Genomic DNA, 12920 nt, shown 5'->3' with positions numbered 1-12920 from the left:
AGAAAAAGCAAACCAAGAACTAGGGTTTATTTCCAGAGGGATAGAATTGAAAAGTAGGGAAGTTATGCTAAACCTGTATCGAACCTTGGTTAGACCACACACACAGCACTGCGTACAGTTCTGTCGCCATATTATATAAAGGTTATAGAGGCACTGGAAAGGGTGCAGAAAGATTTACAAGGTGATACCAGAAATGCGAGGGTAGACATATCAGGAAAGGATGAACAGGCTGGGTCTCTTTTCTCTTGAACAGAGAAGGCTGAGGGGTGATCTATTGGAGGTCTTTAAAATGATGAAAGGTTTTGATAGAGTGGATACAGAGAGAGTGTTTCCACTTGTGGGGAAGAGCATAACTAGAGGCCATCAATATAAGATAGTCACCGAGAAACATAGAAAATAGATGCAGGAGTAGGCCATTCGGCCCTTCGAGCCTGCACCGCCATTCAATGAGTTCATGGCTGAACATGCAACTTCAGTACCCCATTCCTGCTTTCTCGCCATACCCCTTGATTCCCCCTAGTAGGACTACATCTAACTCCCTTTTGAATATATTTAGTGAATTGGCCTCACCAACTTTCTGTGGTAGAGAATTCCACAGGTTCACCACTCTCTGGGTGAAAAAATTTCTCCTCATCTCGGTCCTAAATGGCTTACCCCTTATCCTTAGACTGTGACCCCTGTTTCTGGACTTCCCCAACATTGGGAACATTCTTCCTGCATCTAACCTGTCTAAACCCGTCAGAATTTTAAACGTTTCTATGAGATCCCCTCTCATTCTTCTGAACTCCAGTGAATACAAGCCCAGTTGATCCAGTCTTTCTTGATATGTCAGTCCCACCATCCCGGGAATCAGTCTGGTGAACCTTCGCTGCATTCCCTCAATAGCAAGAATGTCCTTCCTCAAGTTAGGAGACCAAAACTGTACACAATACTCCAGGTGTGGCCTCACCAAGGCCCTGTACAACTGTAGTAACACCTCCCTGCCCCTGTACTCAAATCCCCTCGCTATGAAGGCCAACATGCCATTTGCTTTCTTAACCGCCTGCTGTACCTGCATACCAACCTTCAATGACTGATGTACCATTACACCCAGGTCTCGTTGCACCTCCCCTTTTCCTAATCTGTCACCATTCAGATAATAGTCTGTCTCTCTGTTTTTACCACCAAAGCGGATAACCTCACATTTATCCACATTATACTTCATCTGCCATGCATTTGCCCACTCACCTAACCTATCCAAGTCACTCTGCAGCCTCATAGCATCCTCCTCGCAGCTCACACTGCCACCCAACTTAGTGTCATCCGCAAATTTGGAGATATTACATTTAATCCCCTCGTCCAAATCATTAATATACAGTGTAAACAGCTGGGGCCCCAGCACAGAACCTTGCGGTACCCCACTAGTCACTGCCTGCCATTCTGAAAAGTACCCATTTACTCCTACTCTTTGCTTCCTGTCTGACAACCAGTTCTCAATCCACGTCAGCACACTACCCCCAAGCCCATGTGCTTTAACTTTGCACATTAATCTCTTGTGTGGGATCTTGTCGAAAGCTTTCTGAAAGTCCAAATATACCACATCAACTGGTTCTCCCTTGTCCACTCTACTGGAAACATCCTCAAAAAATTCCAGAAGATTTGTCAAGCATGATTTCCCTTTCACAAATCCATGCTGACTTGGAGCTATCATGTCACCTCTTTCCAAATGCGCTGCTATGACATCCTTAATAATTGATTCCATCATTTTACCCACTACCGATGTCAGGCTGACCGGTCTATAATTCCCTGTTTTCTCTCTCCCTCTTTTTTTTTAAAGTGGGATTACATTGGCTACCCTCCACTCGATAGGAACTGATCCAGAGTCTATGGAATGTTGGAAAATGACTGTCAATGCATCCGCTATTTCCAAGTCCACCTCCTTAAGTAATCTGGGATGCAGTCCATCAGGCCCTGGGGATTTATCGGCCTTCAATCCCATCAATTTCCCCAACACAATTTCCCGACTAATAAGGATTTCCCTCAGTTCCTCATTCTTACTAGACCCTCTGACCCCTTTTCTATCCGGAAGGTTGTTTGTGTCCTCCTCAGTGAATACCGAACCAAAGTACTTGTTCAATTGGTCTGCCATTTCTTTGTTCCCCGTTATGACTTCCCCTGATTCTGACTGCAGGGGACCTACGTTTGTCTTTACTAACCTTTTTCTCTTTACATATCTATAGAAACTTTTGCAGTCCGTCTTAATGTTCCCTGCAAGCTTCCTCTCGTATTCTATTTTCCCTGCCCTAATCAAACCCTTTGTCCTCCTCTGCTGAGTTCTCAATTTCTCCCAGTCCCCAGGTTCACTGCTATTTCTGGCCAATTTGTATGCCACTTCCTTGGCTTTAATACTATCCCTGATTTCCCTTGATAGCCACGGTTGAGCCACCTTCCCTTTTTTATTTTTACGCCAGACAGGGATGTACAATTGTTGGAGTTCATCCATGCGGTCTCTAAATGTCTGCCATTGCCCATCCACTGTCAACCCCTTAAGTATCATTCGCCAATCTATCCTAGCCAATTCACGCCTCATACTTCAAAGTTACCCTTCTTTAAGTTCTGGACCATGGTCTCTGAATTAACTGTTTCATTCTCCATCCTAATGTAGAATTCCACCATATTATGGTCACTCTACCCAAGGGGCCTCGCACAACGGGATTGCTAATTAATCCTCTCTCATTACACAACACCCAGTCTAAGATGGCCTCCCCCCTAGTTGGTTCCTTGACATATTGGTCTAGAAAACCATCCCTTATGCACTCCAGGAAATCCTCCTCCATCGTATTGCTTCCAGTTTGGTTAGCCCAATCTATATGCACATTAAAGTCACCCATGATAACTGCTGCACCTTTATTGCATGCACCCCTAATTTCCTGGTTTGATGCCCTCCCCAACATCACTACTACTGTTTGGAGGTCTGTACACAACTCCCACTAACGTTTTTTGCCCTTTGGTGTTCTGCAGCTCTACCCATATAGATTCCCCATCATCCAAGCTAATGTCCTTCCTAACTATTGCTTTAATCTCCTCTTTAACCAGCAATGCTACCCCACCTCCTTTTCCTTTTATTCTATCCTTCCTGAATATTGAATACCCATGGATGTTGAGACACAAAGCCCAAGGAAGCAGTTGAGGCTAGCTCATTGAATGTATTCAAGCCACAGATAGATAGATTTTTAACCAATAAGGGAATTAAGGGTTATGGGGAGCGGGCGGGTAAGTGGAGCTGAGTCCACGGCCAGATCAGCCATGATCTTGTTGAATGGCGGAGCAGGCTCGAGGGGCTAGATGGCCTACTCCTGTTCCTAATTCTTATGTTCTTATGTACAAAGCCTTCAGGCTTGTTTTTTTGACACCCTTTGTCCTTTTAGAATTATGATGTAGTGTGGCCCTTTTTGTTTCTTGCCTTTGTTTACTCGGCCTTCCACTATTGCTTTTTACCTTTCTACCATCTGTTCCTGACTCCATATTACTTCGCCCTATCTCGCTGCATAGGTTCCCATCCCCCTGCCATATTAGTTTAAACACTCCCGAACTGCATTAGCAAATGTTACCCCTTGGACATCAGTTCCAGTCCTGCCCAAGTGCAGACCGTCCCTTTTGTACAGGTCCCACTTCCCCCAGAACTGGTTCCAATGTCCCAGGAATTTGAATCCCTCCCTCTTGCACCACTGCTCAAGCCACATATTTATTCTAACTATCCTGCTCCCTCTACTCTGATTAGCACGTGGCACTGGTAGCAATCCAGAGATTACTACCTTTGAGGTCCTACTTTTTAATTTAACTCCTAGCTCCCTGGATTCAGCTTGTAGGACCTCTTCCCTACCAAGAAATGCATTTAAGGGGAATCTGGATAAACACATGGGGGAGAAGGGAATAGAGGGTTATGCTGATAGATTTAGATGAGGAAAGACAGGAGGAGGCTCGAGTGGAGCATAAACTGAGTTTCTATGTTTCTATGTCAACGCCGGCATGGACAGGTTAGGCCCAATGGCCTGTTTCTGTGCCGTATATCTGGTGTAATGCGATGTAATACTTGAAGTGGAAAACGTTTCTGGACTAGGGGGAAAGAGCAAGGGGAGTGGGACTAATTGGATCGCTCTGTCACAGAGCCGGCACAGGCTCAATGGACCCAATGGCCTCCTCCTGTGCTGTATCATTCTATGATTTCAGGACACTCACTCCAGACTTCTGTCTTTCTCCAGTCAGCGTGATTTGGAAAAAATGTAGCGTGTTAAAACAGTAAGAGTGCAGTTGGGGCCAGCTAGCGTCGATTAAATCCGTCAAGGAACGCCTAACCACACAACTTGTCACTGCAGGGAGCTCGGCTCGGGTGGAAAATACTGTGGATCATTTCCAGCTCGTTAATTGTCTTGATTTTGTTATTTACTTTGGCAGGGTTATGTGGGACCTCCGGGAACTCCAGGTCCTATCGGGCCACAAGGACTGTCAGTGAGTAAATATTTTACAACATTAACATACAAACATTCTCAAGTTGAATTCATGACGGAACCCAGAGACGTGTTGGCCCAGTCTCCCTCTGACAGCATCACTATCACCATGCAACGTGTGAAATACAAGGGGCCATTAGAAAGGATTTAACATCAAGACAATGGGCTGGAAATTCGGTTGGAGGGTGCTCAAGGCGTTAATGTCGGGCGGTCGATAAATGTAGCGCCGGGAAGTGGTTAGCGACAGGAGCCACAATATTCAGTAGTTGCCCACTGAGTGTGGGGCGGAGCGCTACGGGAGGCGTTCCACACACCTCTCTCGGGGCGCTAGGCCGGGAGAGCAACTGAATATCCCGCGTTAAAGAGCCAGTCTCGGAACGCCCTGAGAGAGGCCTTCCTGCAAAAAACACACAAAATATTCCCGATACATTACTCGCCCCAAATAACATTAAATCGCAAATTGAAAACAATATATCGATCGCGCCCCCCTCACGCAGTTGTTCCTTCCCGTCGCGCCCCGAGACAGCTCTGCACTCCAGGCGTTCTCTGGCGGGGTCACTAGGGGGCGCTACGGGTGCAGCGCAAACCGAATGTATCGGTGTCGCTGCCCGGGGTTGTTGTACACCGGCGCGGCGCTCCCGGGCGATACTGCTCAGCACCGTCGGTGCCGGTACACCGAATCGGCCGAGCGGCACGAATGTCGACACTCGCGGCTGCAAATCCTGTAGCGAGGGGCGCGATCCAATCAAATTTCTCCCCCCATTGACTACCAATGTCATAAAGGTACAATATTTCATGTGTATCTGTGTCAAAAATAACTGAACTGCTCAGACAGAGGGACGCTTTTGCAATGAATCGTATGAGGCCACCAGTTTCCTGCTGTGTGTGGCACAACAACAATGATAATCTGCATTTATATAGCGCCTTTAAACATTTAAGCGAGGCGCATCACAGGAGTTAGTGTAAATAAATTGACAAATATAAATGAATGTAACAGTCAGTGGGGTCTAGGTTTCTGAGGCCCGGTCTGACTCGGTCGGACCACCGCGGAATTGGTGGGGGGCCAATGCTCCCCCTAACGTGCGTGGCTGATCACCGGTCGCGAGGTCCCGCGCAGGCTGCTCACCAGCGCAGCCGCTAAAAGGGATACCGTGCATGTGCGGCCAGGGAAAATTCAAGGACCCTCGCAGGGAAAACAAATTAGAGGGAAAGTTTTTTTTTTACCTGAAAATCGCAGAAAGTTAACCCGCAGGTTGAGCAAGCAATTAGGAAAGCAAATGGTGTTAGACGTTATTACAAAGGGATTGGAGATCTCGAGTAAGGAAGTCTTGCTACAATTGTACAGGGCCTTGTGGAGACCATATCTGGAGTACTGTGCCCAGTTTTGGTCTCCCTATCTGAGAAAGGATATACTTGCCTTGGAGACGTTGCAACGAAGGTTCAGGAGGCTGATTCCTGAGATGAGAGGGTCGTCCTATGAGGAAAGGTTGAGTAGGTTGGGCCAATACTCTCTAGAGTTTAGAAGAATGAGAGGTGATCCCATTGAAATATATAAAATTCTTAGAGAACTTGACAGGGTAGATGCAGGGAGGGTGTTTCCCCTGGGTTGGAGAGTCTAGAACCAGGGGGCACAGCCTCAGGATAAGGGGTCGGCCATTTAGGACTGAGATGAGGAGGAATTTCTTCACTCAAGGGTGGTGAATCTTTGAAATTCTCTGCCCTAGAGGGCTGTGGAGGTTCAGTCTTGGAGTATATTCAAGGCTCAGATAGATAGATTTTTGGACTCTAGGGGAATCAAGGGATATGGGTATAGAAACATAGAAACATAGAAAATAGGTGCAGGAGTAGGCCATTTGGCCCTTAGAGCCTGCACCACCATTTAATATGATCATGGCTGATCATTCCCTCAGTACCCCTTTCCTGCTTTCTCTCCATACCCCTTGATCCCTTTAGCCATAAGGGTCATATCTAACTCCCTTTTGAATATATCTAACGAACTGGCCTCAACAACTTTCTGTGGTAGAGAATTCCACAGGTTCACAATTCTCTGAGTGAAGAAGTTTCTCCTCATCTCAGTCCTAGATGGCTTACCCCTTATCCTTAGACTGTGACCCCTGGTTCTGGACTTCCCCAACATGGGGAACATTCTTCCTGCATCTAACCTGTCCAATCCCATCAGAATTTTATATGTTTCTATGAGTTCCCCTCTCATTCTTCTAAATTCCAGCAAATATAAGCCTAGTCGATCCAGTCGTTCTTCATATGTCAGTCCTGAAATCCCGGGAATCAGTCTGGTGAACCTTCGCTGCACTCCCTCAATAGCAAGAATATCCTTCCTCAGATTAGGAGATCAAAACTGTACATAATGTTCAAGGTGCAACTGCAGTAAGACCTCCCTGCTCCTATACTCAAATCCTCTCGCTATGAAGGCCAACATGCCATTTGCCTTCTTCACCGCCTGTTGTACCTGCATGTCAACTTTCAATGACTGACACCCAGGTCTCGTTGCACCTCCCCTTTTCCTAATCTGTCACCATTCAGCTAATATTCTGCCTTCCTGTTTTTGCCACCAAATTGGGTAACCTCACATTTATCTACATTATACTGCATCTGCCATGCATTTTCCCACTCACCTAATCTGTCTAAGTCACCCTGCAGCCTCTTAGCATCCTCCTCATAGCTCACAGCTCACACCTCCACCCAGCTTAGTGTCATCTGCAAACTTGGAGTTATTACATTAAATTCCTTTGTCTAAATCACTAAAGTATATTGTAAATAGCTGGGGTCCCAGCATTGAACCTTGCGGTACCCCACTAATCACTGCCTCCCATTCTGAAAAGGAGCCGGTTATTCCTACTCTTTGTTTCCTGTCTGCCAACCAGTTCTCTATCCACGTCAATACATTACCCCCAATACCATGTGCTTTAATTTTGCACACTAATCTCTTGTGTGGGACCTTGTCAAAAGCCTTTTGAAAGTCCAAATACACCACATCCACTGGTTCTCCCTTGTCCACTCTATTAGTTACATCCTCAAAAAACTCCAGAAGATTTGTCAAGCATGATTTCCCCTTCATAAATCCATGCTGACTTGGACCGATCCTGTCACTGATTTCCAAATGCGCTGCTATTACATCCTTAATAATTGATTCCATCATTTTCCCCACTACCGATGTCTGGCTAACCGGTCTATAATTCCCTGTTTTCTCTCTCCCTCCTTTTTTAAAAAGTGGGGTTACATTACCTACCCTCCAGTCCATAGGAACTGATCCAGAGTCAATAGAATGTTGGAAAATGATCACCAATGCATCCACTATTTCTAGGGCTACCTCCTTAAGTACTCTGGGATGCAGACTATCAGGCCCTGGGGATTTATCGGCCTTCAATCCCATCAATTTCCCAAACACAATTTGCTGACTAATAAGGATTTCCTTCAGTTCCTTCTTCTCGCTAGACTCTCGGTCCCCTAGTATTTCCGGAAGGTCTTCCTTAGTGAAGACAGAACCAAAGTAGTTGTTTAATTGGTGTGACATTTCTTTGTTCCCCATTATAAATTCACCTGATTCTGACTGATAGGGCAGGAAAGTGGAGTTGAGGTCGAAGATCAGCCGTGATTGGCGGAGCAGGCTCGAGGCCCAGTCCGGCTCCTATTTCTTATCTTCTTATGAAATGAGCGCAGGCCTGATTTCAATATTAAGAATTTTAAGTTCTTTAAAGTTGTCAGAATGTGAAGGACATTCGCTGGGCAGGAGTTGGGCAAATAGTCCCTTTAGTTTCAGATGCAGTGAATCTGTCAAGAGAATCTTTGATGGATCGCAAGTTCTGGGTTTAGGCGCATGCGCTTCGCGTACCCAAACCCGGAATTTGCGGAGACCCCACGGGGCACGTACGTACCCTGTACACTCATGTACCCAAACCCGGAACTTGCAGAGACCCCATGGGGCATGTACGTACCCTGTACACTCGTGTACCCAAACCCGGAACTTGCAGAGACCCCATGGGGCATGTACGTATCCTGTACCCTGGTGTACCCAAACCCGGAATTTGCGGAGACCCCACGGGGCACGTACGTACCCTGTACACTCGTGTACCCAAACCCGGAACTTGCAGAGACCCCATGGGGCATGTACGTACCCTGTACACTCGTGTACCCAAACCCGGAACTTGCGGGGACCCCACAGGGCACGTATGTACCCTGTACCCTGGTGTACCCAAACCCGGAACTTGCAGAGACCCCACGGGGCATGTACGTACCATGTACACACGTGTACCCAAACCCGGAACTTGCGGGGACCCCACGGGGCACGTACGCACCATGTACACTCGCGTACCCAAACCCGGAACTTGCGGGGACCCCACGGGGCACCTGCGCACTTCGTGCGTGCTCTTGGAGAGCGCAAATTCAGGCCCATTGTGTCCAGAAGCACCAGCCAGATAGCCTTAAATTCACCATTTTGTTTTGTTTGACATTCATATTTGCATATCTCGAACAATTGATCCAATAATTGCAAGTCAAAAAGTAATTGCTTTTCTAAAGTAAGTCATGACCACAGAATGTCCCAAAGCGATTCACAACCAATAAAGTATTTCTGAAGTGTCATCGCTGTTGTATTGTGGTGGCCAATTTGCGCACAGCAAGCACCCACAAACTGCAACCTCATAACAAGCAGATATCCTGTTGTTTAGTGATGTTAGTTGAGGGCTAAATATTATCGAGGACATTGGGGAGAACTCACCTGTTCTTCTTTGAAATAGCGGCCATGGGAACTTTTACATTCACCTGAAAGGATAAAGGTTTAACATCTCATCCAAAAGACAGCACCTCGGACAGTGCAGCACTCCCTCAGTATTGCCCCTCCGACAGTACAGCACTCCCTCAGTACTGCCCCTCCGACAGTGCAGCGCTCCCTCAGTACTGCCCCTCTGACAGTGCGGCACTCCCTCAGCACTGCCCCTCCGACAGTGCGGCGCTCTCTCAGTAGTGCCCCTCCGACAGTGCAGCGCTCCCTCAGTACTGCCCCTCCGACAGTGCGGCACTCCCTCAGCACTGCCCCTCCGACAGTGCGGCGCTCCCTCAGTACTGCCCCTCCGACAGTGCGGCGCTCCCTCAGTACTGCCCCTCCGACAGTGCGGCACTCCCTCAGTACTGCCCCTCCGACAGTGCGGCGCTCCCTCAGTACTGCCCCTCCGACAGTGCGGCACTCCCTCAGTACTGCCCCTCCGACAGTGCAGCACTCCCTCAGCACTGCCCCTCCGACAGTGCGGCGCTCCCTCAGTACTGCCCCTCCGACAGTGCGGCACTCCCTCAGTACTGCCCCTCCGACAGTGCGGCACTCCCTCAGTACTGCCCCTCCGACAGTGCGGCACTCCCTCAGTACCGCACTCGAGCTTCATCCTAAATGTTGTGCTGAAGTCTCTGGAGTGGGACTGGAACCCACAACCTTCTGACTTGAGGAGCGAGAGTGCATGGTACTAAACTTACCTCTATCTGATGTCAGCGGTTATGTGTTGTCTTGTAGGGTCTTCCGGGACGAAGAGGATCTCTGGGCCTACAAGGTGCAAAAGGGAGAAGGGTAAGTGATATTTATGATTTTCTAATCTCTACTCTGAATTGTTTCCCCAATCTCGGAGAATTTGTGGGAGGTGTCTGTACTTACGATTTATCAGTTGTGATTTGTGTGGCATAAAATGTCTCTCACAGATCCCTTTCCACGCCACCATTTGATACCACACGTTCCTTCAGCCATTCATTCCGGGAGTAGGATGAGGCCGTGTAGTGGCTGTGGTTCTGGGTTAATCACCCTGGCGGTTGTAAGTTCAAATCCCACCGTGGTAAACGGTGCAAGTGAATCTAATCAATTTAAGAATTTGGAGGGGAAGAAGTTCACTGGGGGAAAAAAGATGGATTGCCTTAAAATTCCAAGGGGTCGGAATCGGTGGCCCGCCCAATTGTCGGCAGTCTCGCGGTGGTCAGTCAGTCGTCACCGCCGGGTACCGCTGGGGCGGAGTGCTGGCAACATTGGTGCATCAGTGGAGTGCGACGGATAGACGGGCTGCTCTGGCGGGGCAGGGTAAGGTGTCTGGGACTCGGGGCTCTTCGCGTCCTGCGTTCTGCGCACGCGCGCTCTGACATCGACCTCCATCCCACACGTGTGCAGGGTTTTTTGATTCATTTGTAATGCTTGGGCTGTTGTGTGAATAACGTTTATTGTTGTTGTTTATTTATTTTCATGTTTTTCTCGGGGGGGTTGGAATAGATCTCTCGGGGTGTTGTGGGGGGGGGTGCGGAGAGAATGGATCACTGCGGAGAGGAATAGATCGCTGGGAGTGGGGGGAGAAATAGATCGCTGGGGGAGCACTCAATCTTGGGGAGGTTAGATCTCCGTGGGGGGAGGTTTGGATCTCTGAGGATGGGAGGACGAGATCGCTGGGGGAATAGATCGCTGAGGGGGTGTGGTGGTGGTGGGGGAGGAGTATTGTAGTTTACACCTCGCCGACATACCTTCGGCATAAAACCTCCGTTTTTCAGACAGTGTGCAGCTCCGGTGGTATGTTGGTGGTCTGTGACCAATGTCGGACCTTTGGGGTCAGTAGGGTGCTCCGTGTGGGCAACGCCCGGCGGTATGTCGCTGGTGAATTTCCCGCTGGGCGGTATGTGGGTATTTTTTGATCAATTTGGCGATGGTGGGCGATCCGCGGACGGTATGTCCACCAATTTCAGGCCCCAACTGTGCATTCAGGTTCTACGGGGAAGGGAACCTATCTAGTTAGCCTGAGTTTGACACCAGTCTAACACTCTAAATGCCCCTTGAAGTGGCCTAGCAAGTTACAAAGTATTTACAGCCCAGAAACAGACCATTGGGCCCACCGCTCCGTGCCGGGGTTTATGCCCCACCGCTCCGTGCCGGGGTTTATGCCCCACCGCTCCGTGCCGGGGTTTATGCCCCACCGCTCCGTGCCGGGGTTTATGCCCCACCGCTCCGTGCCGGGGTTTATGCCCCACCGCTCCGTGCCGGGGTTTATGTCCCACCGCTCCGTGCCGGGGTTTATGCTCCACACCAGCCCCCTCCCACCCCTCTCCATCTCACCCTATCCCCATATCCTTCTATTCCTTTCTCCCTCATGTGTTTATCCAGCTTCCCCTTAAATACATTGATACTATTCGCCTCAACCCCTCCCTGTGGCAGTGAGTTCCACATTCTCACCCCTCTCTGGGTAAAGAAGTTTCTCCTGAATTCCCCATTGGGTTTATTAGTGACTGTCTGATATTGATGGCCCCTAGTTCTAGTCTCCCCCACACCCTCCACCCCCGACTCGTCGAAGCATCTTCTTTACGCCAAATCCTGTCGAACCCATTCATGATCTTGGAGGCCTCTATTTGGTCATAGAAACATAGAAAATAGGTGCAGGAGTAGGCCATTCGGCCCTTCGAGCCTGCACCACCATTCAATAAGATCATGGCTGATCATTCCCTCAGTACCCCTTTCCTGCTTCTCTCCATACCCCTTGATCCCCTTAGCCATAAGGGCCACATCTAACTCCCTCTTGAATGTATCCATTGAACTGGCCTCAACAACATTCTGTGGTAGAGAATTCCACAGGTTCACAACTCTCTGAGTGAAGAAGCTTCTCATCTCAGTCCTAAATGGCCTACACCTCATCCTAAGGCTGTGTCCCCTGGTTCTGGACTTCCCCAACATCGGGAACATTCTTCCCGCATCTAACCTGTCCAGTCCCGTCAGAATTTTATATGTTTCTATAAGATCAACTCTCATCCTTCTAAACTCCAATGTATAAAGGCCCAGTCGATCCAGTCTCTCCTCATATGTCAGTCCAGCCATCCCGGGAATCAGTCTGGTGAACCTTCGCTGCACTCCCTCAATAGCAAGAACGTCCTTCTTCAGATTAGGAGACCAAAACTGAACACAATATTCCAGGTGTGATCTCACTAAGGCCCTGTACAACTGCAGTAAGACCTCCCTGCTCCTATACTCAAATCCCCTCGCTATGAAGGCCAACATACTATTTGCCTTCTTCACTGCCTGCTGTACCTGCATGCCAACTTTCAGTGACTGATGTACCATGACACCCAGGTCTCGTTGCACCTCCCCTTTTCCTAATCTGCCACCATTCAGATAATATTCTGCCTTTTTGTGTTTTTGCCCCCAAAATGGATAACCTCACATTTATCCACATTATACTGCATCTGCCATGCATTTTCCCATTCACCTAACCTGTCCAAGTCACCCTGCAGCCTCTTAGCGTCCTCCTCATAGCTCACACCGCCACCCAGCTTAGTGTCATCTGCAAACTTGGAGATATTACACTCAATTCCTTCATCTAAATCATTAATGTATATTGTAAAGAGCTGGGGTCCCAGCACTGAGCCCTGCGGTACCCCACTAGTCACTGCCTGCCATTCTGAAAAGGACCC

At 48.5% G+C, this 12920-nt stretch overlaps 1 protein-coding gene across 1 annotated transcript in view; it reads left to right on the top strand.

Moving 5' to 3' along the window:
* Positions 1 to 12920, top strand: part of LOC139268363 (collagen alpha-1(XXIV) chain) — a 420125-nt gene that overhangs the window by 264274 nt on the left and 142931 nt on the right. Inside the window, exons 26-27 of the mRNA XM_070886436.1 lie at positions 4435 to 4488; positions 10006 to 10059. Of these exons, the coding sequence (XP_070742537.1) occupies positions 4435 to 4488; positions 10006 to 10059 (108 nt within the window). The remainder of the gene's footprint in view (positions 1 to 4434; positions 4489 to 10005; positions 10060 to 12920) is intronic.

Source organism: Pristiophorus japonicus, chromosome 8, assembly GCF_044704955.1.
Source record: "Pristiophorus japonicus isolate sPriJap1 chromosome 8, sPriJap1.hap1, whole genome shotgun sequence".
In the NCBI taxonomy this organism is placed as follows: Eukaryota; Metazoa; Chordata; class Chondrichthyes; family Pristiophoridae; genus Pristiophorus; species Pristiophorus japonicus.
Note: the sequence above shows the minus strand (reverse complement) of the source record. Positions and strands in the feature narration are given on the sequence as shown.